We start from the raw sequence: 13,761 nt of genomic DNA, 5'->3' as shown, positions 1-13,761 counted from the left end.
ATTTACAGGCAGACAGAGATGGAGCAATGAGTGTGAAGGACGGTGTATGCATAAAGCCTAGTTAGTATGCTTATTCTTTTACTCATATAGTCTGGTCCACTGGGTCCATTGTTACGGGTCTATTCCAGGCAGCTTTGGCACAAGATGTCATGTGGGCTTGGCTGAGTTTAGAATTGAGAGTTGATGAGGGTCTGGACCGGATCCATTGTGCAAGTAGTGCCGTACAGAGGTGAACTAGATGATTCCCTTGCTCTGCCTTCTGGGGCACCTGAATATTCAGATCCATATCAATTAATCACATCAAATGCTTAATTTAGTCATTTTCAATTATTTCCATATGATATAGAGTGTTTAACCTTGTTTTTAAATCCTGCTCTTCCTGTATCTCCACTGCTAGAGCATACGTTGTTAATTTACAGGACTGGTAAATTAACCAGTCAGGACTGTCTGAATGAACCGATTCATTGCAATAACTTGCCAAACTTTTGAGAGAGAGTCTTTTAGAATGAATCTGACTTTTTACCTCTACATATGAGAGATATTGCTATTTACAGTGAACCAATTAACTAAAATGAATCATACCACAATACCCACCACAATATAAATGAGTAAGAGAGCAGTTAAAGACTAACCAATTAATTACAATTAATCCACTGCTAAATATGAGAGAGTCAATTAAGATGAACTGATGCATTAGAATGAATCAGACTTTTCACTGCTACATACGAGAGAGAGAGAGAGAGAGAGAGAGAGAGAGAGAGAGAGAGAGAGAGAGAGAGAGAGAGAGAGAGAGAGAGAGAGAGAGAGAGAGAGAGAGAGAGAGAGAGAATGTTATTTAGGATATGAGTTTTGGTTAACTACAATGAATCAATCTTTTCACTGAGACCGAAAATCAGAGAGAATGTGAGAAAATCTGAGAGACCGAAAATCAGGTTCGAGTATCAGCTTGCTTGGCACTAAAAACTGCATGTGTGAATAATGTGACATTAAAAATAGCTTTTTTTAGTGTTTGGGTTTGCGCTACATTGCTACTCGTTGGAATTGGATTCCAAATTCTGTTCTTCTTTTAAAGGGCACTTTGGAGGGTGTGTTTCTTTTAATTTTTTTCTCCAAAACCATACAAGTGTATTGGGTTATGTAAATATTGTGAGCCACAATTGACATAGCATTTTCATTTTGGTTAAGAGACATCATCAGGCATTTTATTCAGAGAAGATCAGGATTTTTGTATGTGTCAAAATGATATTCGAGTGTCTTTGGGTGGTGATGTAATCTTTTCATGCCAGTGGTTTGTGGTGCATATACAGTTGCCCTTTCCACAACTGACAGCAGTTATCATTAACACATAATCCGTTTACCCTTTTGGTCGGAATATTATGATATTTGATCCAACAAGAATGCCATGTCTTGTCTGAAGGCCAAAATGTGTGAGTCTACTGTTTAGGTTGAAGGAACATAATCTGTCTCACAGTGTGTGTGTGTGTGTGTGTGTGTGTGTGTGTGTGTGTGTGTGTGTGTGTGTGTGTGTGTGTGTGTGTGTGTGTGTGTGTTTTCAACAGAGCAGTGTTACTGATGAAAAGAATGACGATAAGTCAGTTACAACAACCTTTGGTGTCAACCGCCCAACCATCTCCTGCTTCTTTGATAGTAAGTTGAACATGGCAGTTTTCTCACTTCATTTAAAATAATGAGAGATGACTGAAATTACACTACCATGCTGCTTCTTGATTCTTCAGATGGGACCCTGTATCATCTGCGATGTTACTTGTATCAGGCCAGAGACCTGCTGGCAATGGATAAAGACAGTTTCTCAGGTGAGCATACCAACTATTACAAACATATCAATGTTTGTGTAAATCAGGGTTGTGCACAATTCAAAATTGATTTTTTAATTTTATTTTAAAATTTTTATTTTATTTTTTATTATATTTTAAAATATAATGCATCCCTGTGATGGCAAAGCTGAATTTTCAGCATCATTACTCCAGTCTTCAGTGTAACATGATCCTTCAAATATCCTAATATTCTGATAATACTCATGATTCTTTTATGAATAGATAGGTCAAAAGAGCAGCATTTATTTGAAATAGAAGTATTATAATAATAAAATAATAAATGTTGTTAACATGAATTTTGATACATTTAATGCAGTCATGCTGAATAAAAGTATTCATTTAAAAAAAATCTTTAAAAAAAATCCCAATGACTCCAGCTTTTGAAGGGTAGTATATATTTGTGCTTTTTGCTTGAAAACAGAAAAAGGAGAAATTATGGAGCTAATTCTTCAGCCCATCCTTGGTAACAATTCCAAGGTCAAAACCTAAGAAATCAACAAAACCTTTGGTGGTTACTCAATCTTGTTGGGTATAATCTGATCAAAGCTAAGGCCATATTCTGACAGTAACATACCTTTTTTCATTAAAACAGTAATGTGCTGTAGACAACAACACATTCTGGGCATTAAAAGTAAGAAGAAATATATGCAGTCATTCATTTTGCAAAGCAGCTTTGTCAGAATCTACATGTATTGCACTGTGACCTTTCAGATCCCAAACTTGTGGTTATTTGTATGGATTCTGAGTGATATATTCTTCTGAATCCACTAATAGAATGACATTCAGACACACAGCAGGCATTGGCGAAATTAGCCTTTTAAGACATTTACTACAATGCCACATGGCATGAAGAGCACTTTGCCAGCTCCAATGAATTTTGTTCAAGTTAACATACAATAAGATACATATTTCCAGGTCATGTGGAGACACAAATTGAGGTCAATGGGTAGTCCTAATGTGAAGCATATTGAGAGCATTAGCTTAACATGGCAGAATTATGATTTAATGATTTTCTGTTAAAAAAGGGTCAGTATTGCCTAGAATAATAGGAGCACTTTATAAATAACAAATTCATAAAAGTGAAGTCTTTTGAGAGTAAATGGTAGAGGAACCGTAACTGAGCTTACGTCAGAGAGGGGTGAAATATTGTGCCTGGCACAGGCTGGGCCGAGGAAGTTTGGATCAAGTATAGCCGAGAGAAGCGAAATGAAGTAGATTTACAATGGTGTCCATGAGAGAAGACGTTGGCAAGGGAGATGTAAAAAATGTCATTTGTATAGAAAAGAGGTGGTACTAAAGTAAAACAAATCAAGTCAGAGCCATGGTCTAGTGCTTAGTGCATGAGCTCTGATGCTGTTGCTCTATATGGATGAAGCAAGTTTGAATCTGGCTTGAAACATATCCCATTACCCCTTTCTTTCTCTTCCCATCACATCCTGTCTTCTCTGAACTTTAAAAAGTGAAAAGCCCTGAAAACAATGAGACATTATATTTTGAATTTGTTGCTCTGCTCTGCCGTTTTTCTTTTTGATGTACTTGCGCTGGTTCCTTATTTGCCAAGCTATTTTTTCATAAGAAATAATCTTTCATGACTTGTGTCCTTGGAAAGTATCAAAACAAGTGGACAAAAAGCATGTGCACTGCATACAAGTTTTTATTCAAGATGCACATGTGACGTTTTGCCGGATCAAAGGGACTTAAACTTCACATTCCAAAAGTTAAGTAAACTGTCTAAATGCACACATCAGGTGAAACATTCTCTGGTTTTGCTGTTGTAGAAGGGCTTCCGTCTCCTTTATAATCATATCTTTATGCTGTATTTATTAACTATTGGTTATAGATTTTTTGTAGTGGTTTTCTCTAACTATTTAGAAGAAGTTACTCAAAAAATTCAGTAATGTTTTATTGTTACAGTTGTGTAGTGAATATTGTGTAATTGTCATTCCGAAAGCTCTACACCACCCTGCCACCTGTTGTTTGTTTATTGGTTATTCTTTTAATAAGTGTAATTTGAAAGAGTTATGGCAAAAAAAAGTTATGTAAATGTATTTTAGCCACCAATATGTCTAGTGTTCTCTGCTCTGTTTAAGCCATTCCACAGAATTCCCCTCATAAATGTGCAGATTACGTGTGGGTCTTGTTATTACCTTATATTAGTATTACCTATTAATAAACATGAAGTGAGTTTTCATTCAAAATGTGACACTGATTGTTGATGTTGCCAAAAAAAAAAAAAACAGTCCCTGTAAAAGTCAAATATAAAAGAGTTTTCTTGGCAACACCGGAGCAGTATTTCACCCCCTTTAAACCATAGCGGGTGTTGCCATGGTCTAAAGCCATGGTTTAAAGTTGTGGTAGTGAAATTTTTAACCCAGAGTGCTCCCCATCATTAAAATGCAGGCAAAATACGCCTGCTGGTTATCACCCATTAGAGATGTCTGGTATAAATATCCTCTGCATGGAAAAACCATAGTCTAAAAATGAGAACAAAGCGGATAAGGATGAAAAGAAAAAAGAAAAGAGACTTTAAGGTGGAGAAAGATCTGAAGTGTATTGTTTTTTTTGTTTTTGCGAAATCCTGGAAATGTAGCTACCCAGGCTATGCCTTTAAGGTTCATTCTGAACCCGCAAGCACAGATGAAAAAACATTGAGGATCCTTTTAAAAATACAGGCCTGGTATAAATCAGGCCAGTCTGGCGCTCTGATTACAAATCTACAAATAGTTTTGGGTCAGTCTCCTGATGCACACAACCCAGCCTAGATCTTTTAAAGTTCTGAGGTATGAGGAAAATGAATAAATCAAGCTCGAGGCAGAAATCACTTGTCCTTGGTGCGCCTTAGAAGGAGTTTGGTAAAAGGAAATGATAGATGGACCACAATATTTATAAAGGAGGGGACAATGTTGATCTGCATCAGTGCTTTGGCTACTGGAGGGGGATTAGACGAAATCAGATGCCAGATGCTATATGGTTGTAGGCCCTTCTGTGCTAAAGCTGTCTGTCTATCGATCTATCGATCTATCTGTCTATGTCTGTCTGTCTGTCTGTCTGTCTGTCTGTCTGTCTGTCTGTCTGTCTGTCTGTCTGTCTGTCTGTCTGTCTGTCAGTCTCCTGATCTTTCGAACTATTGTTTACTGTAAATTTTTTGACATTCATTTATAACAGTTTTTATACATACACAAAACAGATCAAATTAAAGGCTCACATAATGTATAAAAAGAGTATTTTAAACACTGTATTGTATTGATATATGGGAAATAATGCATTTCCAAAATCCTTTCCCTATTTTCTTTGAGCATGTCATTGTTCCCAAGTTCATGCATCATGTTTGAGTCCTACACGTGGGCAGCCGTCGACATGTCCAGTCCCACAATGCCCTTGGGGGAGACAGTTTATTTACATTTCACTGTAAGCAGGCAGATTAGACACTGCCTGTGTTTATTTCCCATTGGCTCCTGGGTAACAGTACACGCTCCCCAAAGGTCGTTTATCCCTTTGTTTATTTGAGCCACTGTGTTTGTGGGAAGTGGGAAGTTGTGTGTGCATGTGTGTGACTGGGCTAGTTTTTTAAGAGCTGGGAAAAGTGTCTATTTCTCCCTCCCTAGTGAAACTATCCCACTGAGGCTGCTTTACGTCGACTGAAATAATAAACTTTGACTGTCCCTCCAATTTCTGGCATTCCTAAGTAGTTGATGTCACTGCATTATTTTTCAAACACACACACACACACACACACACACACACACACACACACACACACACACACACACACACACACACACACACACACACACACACACACACACACACACACACACACACACACACACACACACACACACACACACACACACACACACACACACACACACACACACACACACACACACACACACACACACAACACACACACGCACGCAAGCACGCACGCACGCACGCACGCACGCACACACTCCAGAAAGGACAAAAAAGTAATCAACACTACTCGTGTGCTATGTTACTAGTGTTCTTTAAATCACATTAAAACAAATTTGAAATTTGTCACTACTATGAGTACAAGTCAAACATGCCTATTTGACAAGAAAATTGTAATTTGTAACAATGACAATGACATAATTCTTTATTTTTGGGTGAACTATCTGTTTAAAACACTCACTTAAATACATAAACACTCACGCATGCACATGCTTTTGCTAAATCACTCACTTTTTTCCCCCTTTCTCTGTCTCACAACCACACATCATCTTTCAGACATTACATAGACCAAAAATGGTCTCACCCTCCCTGCACCATAACTCAGGGGATCTCTGGTTCTTTTCACGTCCATAATTGATGTTATATTCGTGGCAACGTCACCCTCATTATAGAACCAAATAAAAACAGAAATACTTGTGTTTATTATGTTTACTGATGCATTGAAAGTCTTGTTCTGAGGAAAACTTACCAAATCACTGCCTCAGTCTTGATGGCAAACAGACTTCAATGAGTTGATTGCTGCACATCTTTCCCAACTTTTGATGCAGTTCTTTCCATTGCGTTTATTCATCTACGTGGCAATAACCGCCATCTGACCTCCCGAAGCCTTTCTTGTTTCAGTTGACAGTTTAGATCTCGTTTTTGACAGTATACAAGTGCACATTACCCATGCTATTCCCACTCGATGTGAACTTGCAACTCATGCCATACTTCATCACTCATCCTGACATGAAAATGCCTTGCAATTCAGTGGCCTTTGATCTTTGACTCTTTGATTAGATCCCTATGCCATCGTGTCCTTCCTGCATCAGAGCCAGAAGACTGTGACTGTTCGGAACACACTCAATCCCACCTGGGACCAGACCCTCATCTTCTACGAAGTGGAAATATTTGGAGACCATCAAGTGACTGAGAAGAGCCCTCCTCACATTGTGGTGGAGCTGTACGATCAAGACTCTTATGTGAGTTTTCGTTGTTTGGTATGTGCTATTTTATAAGCAGGTGTGTTTCATGTCAAATTTGCCTTGCGCATCCAGACTTTTGACCAGCGATATGAAGGCTGGTCCGATTAACAACTTATTCAGGTTGAGAACCGCCAACTTTGTTAGGTAGAGATTATCTGACCAAAGTTTTTTTTTTATAGCAAGTAATTTCACTCAAAGTCACATTCATAACGCCAAGCAAGTACAGCTCTTATCTACTTGAATATGGAAAGACTGAATCCATTTAACTGTTTGACAAATGTACGCTTCAATTAAATTTATCAAATAGAATGATTAAATTATTAAAATCTGACAATGATGGTGTAAAAAATTGCTCTTCTCAGTGATGTTATTGGTAACTAAAATTATTAAAAATGTTGGTAACACTTTATAAAAACTGCACGGTATTAATCATTAGTTAAGCATCGGTAAACAGTTAATTCATCATTTATAAAGCATTAATAGACATTAATAAGCAGTTTATATATATACAGCTATAAATGCTTTATTCTTGTTTCAAAAGCATATATATAATGTGTTTAATAATTGTATTTTCATACTTAATTAATGATCAATTTATCATTTCTAAATGAAGTATTGCATTATTTACAAACCAGTTATTTAGGAGTTGTCAGTGGTTCATAAGATTACTTAGAAAGTGTGAGTTAATTCAGGTAGTTATAAAGCATCTAGTATTGGTCAGTTAACTATTTTTGTGAGCTCATCTGTGAATACCATTTATGCCTTGTAAAGTATTTACAAAGGAGATTTAAAGGCTCAGTTGAATATTTTTGTTCTGTATCACTGTGTTGTTTGTTTCCTTTTTCTGTTTAGAAGATAAATGAAGCCTTTAAATCTCCTTTGTAAATGCTTTACAAGGCATAAATAGTCCTCACTTTAGATAAGCTCACAAAAATGGTTAACTGACCACTACTAAATGCTTTATAACTACCTGAACTTACTACATTTACTTACACTTAAGTGATCTTATAAATCAAGGACAAATCCTAAATAACTGGTTTGTAAATAATGCTATACTTCATTTAGAAATGATAATTTGATCATTAATAAAGTATGAACATACAATTATTAAACATATTATAGATATGGCAAAAGGAAGCTGGAGCGCTGCTGGTGTCCCTTGTATCCTCTGGTGCTCTTGGAAGGGTTAAATGTTCATAAAAAATTTAAAAAAATCCAAGTCCAGGCACTCAGTAGGTTACAAAAGTAAAAAAAAGCCTTTATTACTTAATCAAGGGCTAAACTATTAAAAAACACCAACGCGTATCGGCCCACTGGCCTTCATCAGGGTTTTGTTCTACCTTTTTGCTACCAAATGTCCCTAGCTAGAACCTGGCAAACTTTGACAAAACCAGTGTTTATCTTTTCCTCAGGAACAGTAGCTTTTTCCTCCTGTTAACCTGGTCTTGAAACAGAAAATGCTTGACAAGTTATTTTAACTCTGCAGGGTGCTGATGAGTTTATGGGCCGATGTGTTTGCCAACCTTCAATGGTATCTTCCCCTCGCCTCGCCTGGTATCCCATCCAGAAAGCTGGGAAGGCTGCTGGGGAACTGCTTGCTGCTTTCGAACTGATCCGTAGAGATAAAGTAAGATTATAGTCTTCATAGTTATCACCATCAATTGTGATACTGTAACTGGCATCATTGGCCTTCAATTTTACTATTTTCAGTGCTCCTTTTGAAGGATACAGTCATGATACCATGATATAAGGCCATAAAGGTCAAATATATAAGGCCATAAAGAGCCATCATAATTAAGATGACTTCAATGATGATTCTGTGGGATTCTCTGCGTCCTCTAGACACATCTAGCACAGCTGTTGTCTGCAGCATCTCTGTTGAAAGAGATGGTTTTGTTATGAGTTTAACCCACAAGTGTTTACATGGCACATATCACAGCTTCTCCAGCACCACAGAGGAAGTTCAGTGGCTCCTTCACCCACGCAGTTGCATTTGTATGCATAGCGTCTGACAACATATGATTTAAAATTCAAAACTGCTCTCAGTTTTTATAGTGCATCTGTGTACACACAGATGTGTGTTGAAATAATGTATTCATTTATTTTCTTTCTTCACAGCCTGCAGTCCATCACATCCCAGGTCAAGAGGTTAGTCATATTTCTTTAAGTTTAATCCCTTTTTTGTCATCTTCTCTAAAAACACACACACACACACACACACACACACACACACACACACACACACACACACACACACACACACACACACACACACACACACACACACACACACACACACACACACACACACACACACACACACACACACACACACACACACACACACACACACACACACACACACACACACACACACACACACACACACACACACACACACACACACACACTTTCTGTTCTCCTTTAAGTCACCGCTACTCCCTGTTCTCTCAGTCAGGCACGATTGAGTAATTGGATAGAGCTGCTGTAAATGACATAAACATCACTGTATCTGAACCGGTTTCACTAGCCCTGTCTGTTTGGAGACTGGCACAGCTCTGCATCTCTCAGTTCAGGCGAACAGCTCTGTCTGGGCAATGCAGACAGCCAGGAGACTGATTGGAGATGCCAGTGGAGTTTAAGAGTGCCAGAGGTCCCACCCAGTCCAGACCGGACCAGCTGGCATCTGTTAGAGTGGGATAATCACAGGGAAATTGAATTAAAGTGAACTTTTAGAGAACAGTCAAGCCACCCACCCACGCACACACACAAACAAATGCCCACACAGTAACACTTTATTTATTTGAATTTTTTTTTTTTCCCCTAGGGGGATATTTTACCACCCTCACATATCATGGACGAGGTAAGTGTTGGTAAAGGATTCAGTGAATAGACAATGAATCTTGTTTGCAGTTGTCCCAGAGCATCTCTTTCCTGTTCTCTTGCTCATTTTTCCCCTCTCTGTTTATTTTGGGCATCTTCAAGCTTGTGCTTCCAGGGTTCATCTCTGACAGTCAACAGCAATGGGTACAATTCAGCATGCACACACATACGCAAACACATTTTACTGTATTAAGCAGGGACTTTTGACTCAAAAACTCAACAAAAAACACAGGATATGTGGTTCCACCATATTAAACCAAAAGGTTTATAAAAGTCCTTCAGATATCTATAGCAGCCAAGCATCTCTTCAAATGTTAAACCTAACTCAATATGGAAGATAGCTGGAACCAGTAGTTAGCTCCAAATTGTCATTCCCACTGATTTTCATTAGGCTGTAGATATGGGGTGTTGAGATCTACATTTTTTTTTTTTTTATTCCTGGTGGGTAGTTTCCTCCAGAACTCTATACTATGTACGCACCTCCTCGATTTTTATGAGGCCTGCCAAGGACAAGATCTTGTGGGAGGTGACTTGGAAATTTAGAGCCCTTTCTGATCTGTCTATATTCCCAGCTCTCCGAACTACTGGATTCTACTTAATCTGCACAAAGATTTGTATTGTTCTGTTGTTCTTCTAGTGATGTGCTAATGGTGGAACTAACATGCTGCTATTAGACTGCACAATAGCTGCTCTTCATTAGATACAAACACACTACAGGGAGTTAAACTCACTGGACTAGTACATGTGCTTTGTGTCGCCAATAGTAAATGAAAACATTGGCAATACATGGGAAATATGGTGCTGAAAACAAGGGTTCCCTTTCAGGGAACTCGAGCTGCGTGAAAACGCTGTGGGAACGCCCCTGCGTGAGTGCGTCATGAAGCACGTATGAAATCAGTCCAATGGCGAGACGGAACGTCATAGGCGGGTGACGTCATCGACCAGGAAACTATATAAGCACCCCAAAACACAAGCGCATCAGCTTCTGAGTCTTCAGCAAGCGCTCTGTGTATGAAAAAGTCTGTGTCTCAAGTGTTTTTGTCTGTCCTTAGAAATTGCTAGGCAGGAGTTTTTCACATTTATATATATATATATATATATATAAAAAAAAACTATAAAAGAGACTATATTTATCATGGCGAGCGAACAGCAGTTCAGAAAGTTTGTTCATCTCTGCCCACGTTATATTACGGGTGGGGACACACATAATCTGTGTGTTGTTTGTTTGGGAGTGCAGCATGCCCAGTGAGCTCTCGAGGGAGCTGATTGCGAGCATTGCGAGCGTTTGTCCATAAAAACGCTCCGCCCCTGCCGAGCCCTTTCCTCCCGCGCCCTTGGGGTCCCGCTGTTGCCGAGGCACAGCGAAGGCTTCAATCATGGGGATCGCATATGGATCTATCAGCGGGGATTGAGGTGGGCTCTGCCTTTTCTCAGCCCTTACCTGGTAGATCCAGTGCCTCAGATCCAGGTTTGGAAGCACGTGCTGCGGTTTCTTCCACCCGGGCTGAGGTACCATCATTTCAATTATCCAGTTCTGAGGAGCTGAATGTTGTCATAAAGTATTGAGACAAAAAAAAAAAAAGGAGATGTGGAGGACTTGCCACCTCACACTCCCGAAAGCGAAGAGCTTATGGAGGTTCTCACTCGAGCTGTGTCAAAATTAAGCATTGAGAGGCCAACGGCTAGGCAGGAGTCTGTTCCTGAATCTAAATTAGATGAGAGATTTCTCCCTTTCCGTGTTCAACCTCATCGCCGGTGCTTGCCGTTCTTTCATGATCTCCATACTGAGGTTTCTAGATCGTGGAAGAAGCCGGTTTCTTATAGAATTTTTAGCCCTCTAACATCTACATATTCTAATATAGCGGGGGCAAAATATTATGGTTATGGCGCTATGCCTATGCGAGCTATCTCTCTTCCGAGGCTGCTTCATCATTTAAAGCACCGGCATTACCCTCCAAGCCTTTAAGAAATACCTCAGCTTTGGTAGGTAAAGCGTATTCGGCGGCAGGTCAGGCTGCGTCATGTCTGCATTCTATGTCGATTTTGCAGGCATACCAGGCTGATCTGCTAAGGGACGTGAGCGAAAGTGAGGAGGTCAGTTCTGACGTAGTTTGAGAACTGCGTCAGGCTGCTGATTTTTCTCTGCGTGCAGCCTTGGTGGCCGCAGAGAGGGAAAAAAAAGCATTTATGGCTTAATTTATCGTCTATGAAAGAGAAAGAAAAAGCTTTTCTTTTGGATGCTCCTCTCTCCCCTGCGGGGTTATTCGGTGGCTCAGTTAATTGTGTCATTGATAAATTTCAGAAAGAAAAGAAACAGGCAGCAGCTTTTAAAAAGTTTCTTCCATTAAAAAGTTCACGTTTTTATTAAAAAGGCACGTCTGTTTCTTGCTCGTTTAGCTTCGATTCTCTTAGCCGTGAAACAGGCAAAGCTAGGCCAGTCACTTACTGCAAAAGAATTCTGGGTCTGATGGCAGCAGCATTCAACATTATACCTTGCGGCGCGCTGTACATGAGACCGCTGCAGTGGTGGCTCAGGGCCAAGGGGTTCTCCCCGAGGGGACCCGCTCTGCATGATCAGGGTCACGCGACGGTGTCTTCGCGCCCTAGCTATGTGGAAAGAACCTTGGTTCCTGTCCCATGGGTCCGTGCTGGGAGCTCCCTGTAGTCGCGTAACCCTAACGACGGATGCCTCCCTCACGGGCTGGGGGGCGATCATGAGTGGTCGCCCTCCTCAGAGTCTGTGGCAGGACCATCATCTCACTTCCTCCCAGACCTGAGACGTCATCATGTTCTTGTCCGGTCAGACAACACATCGGTGGTCTCCTACATAAATCACCAGGGAGGTATGCGTTCGCACCCGTTATACAAGCCGGCTCGCCAGATTCTTCTATGGTCCCAGGGGAAGCTTCTTTCATTGAGGGCAATTTATATACCAGGGTATCTAAATCAGGGGGCATACATCCTGTCCAGGCAGGGGCCTAGGCCCAGGGAATGGAGATTCCATCCCGAGGTGATGGAGCTCCTATGGAAACATTTCGGTTGTGCCGAGGTAGACCTGTTTGCATCCAGGGAGACATCACACTGTCCTCTGTGGTTCTCTCTAAGCCATCCAGCCCCTCTGGGGTTGGACGCTACGGTACAGGCGTGGCCGAGGTCACGCCTGTACGCATTTCCCCCGATTGCTCTGCTCCCAGGAGTTCTGGACGTTGGTGTCTGGACCTAATTTCTCTCCTCGACGGCTCTCCTTTGATCTCTCCTGGAGATTCCGATCAGGAGGGACCTTCTCTCTCAGGCAAGTGGGTTGATCCTTCACCCCCTACCAGAACTATGAAGGTTGTGGGCTTGGCCTCTGAGGGGGCCCAGCTCATAGAATTTGGTCTCTCGACTGAGGTCATGGAGACCATCCTCCACTCAAGAGCTCCGGCCACTAGGAAATAATATGCCTTACGTGGAATATGTTCACCTCTTGGTGTGGGGAACACCAGTTGGACCCAGTTAACTGGCCGGTGGGTGCAGTGCTGGAATTCCTTCAGGAGCGTTTCTCCACAGGGTTATCGCACTCCACACTGAAGGCGGCCTTATCTGCTACCACGTCCCTTTTAGTGGAGCCTCTCTCGGGAGACACCCACTTATAACTCGTTTCCTTCGTGGCACTTTGAGGCTGAGGCCAGCAGTTCGCACGAGGGTGCCGACCTGGGACCTTGCGGTTGTTCTAGAAGGTCTCTCTCTAGCACCGTTCGAGCCCATTGAAGAAGTTTCGGAGAAGTCATTACTCTAAAAACTATCTTTCTTCTAGCTATCTCTTCTTTAAAAAGAATAGGAGATTTTCAAGCTCTATCGGTCTCTCCCTTGTGCTTGGAATTCTCGCCCGGCATGGTAGAAGCTTTTCTCCATCCTAGACCGGGCTATGTTCCTAAGGTCCCAACTAATACTGTTAGGCCTATTGTACTGCAAGCCTTCTGTCCTCCTCCTTTGATGTCGGACCAAGAGAAACTAAATCTGCTTTGCCCAGTTAGGGCTCTAGATGATTACGTCCACAGAGCTGCCCAGTGGAGAAAATGTGAACAACTGTTTGTTTGTTTGGACCCCCTAGGAAGGGCTGT

At 40.9% G+C, this 13,761-nt stretch overlaps 1 protein-coding gene across 24 annotated transcripts in view; it reads left to right on the top strand.

The window, feature by feature from the left end:
* The window catches only part of dysf (dysferlin, limb girdle muscular dystrophy 2B (autosomal recessive)), a 110,946-nt gene that overhangs the window by 39,742 nt on the left and 57,443 nt on the right, over window positions 1–13,761 (top strand). For 15 of the 24 annotated variants that reach the window (XM_077228261.1, XM_077228259.1, XM_077228260.1 and 12 more), the window contains 7 exons: window positions 1,560–1,647; window positions 1,737–1,814; window positions 6,591–6,772; window positions 8,262–8,402; window positions 8,894–8,923; window positions 9,603–9,638; window positions 9,761–9,802. In XM_077228261.1, coding sequence (XP_077084376.1) covers window positions 1,560–1,647; window positions 1,737–1,814; window positions 6,591–6,772; window positions 8,262–8,402; window positions 8,894–8,923; window positions 9,603–9,638; window positions 9,761–9,802 — 597 coding nt within the window. The remainder of the gene's footprint in view (window positions 1–1,559; window positions 1,648–1,736; window positions 1,815–6,590; window positions 6,773–8,261; window positions 8,403–8,893; window positions 8,924–9,602; window positions 9,639–9,760; window positions 9,803–13,761) is intronic. The other 9 variants (XM_077228248.1, XM_077228258.1, XM_077228249.1 and 6 more) reach the window with 1 other exon arrangement.

Source organism: Siphateles boraxobius, unplaced genomic scaffold, assembly GCF_051911475.1.
Source record: "Siphateles boraxobius isolate OS27281-9 unplaced genomic scaffold, OSU_SipBor_1 130, whole genome shotgun sequence".
Taxonomy (NCBI): Eukaryota; Metazoa; Chordata; class Actinopteri; order Cypriniformes; family Leuciscidae; genus Siphateles; species Siphateles boraxobius.
Note: the sequence above shows the minus strand (reverse complement) of the source record. Positions and strands in the feature narration are given on the sequence as shown.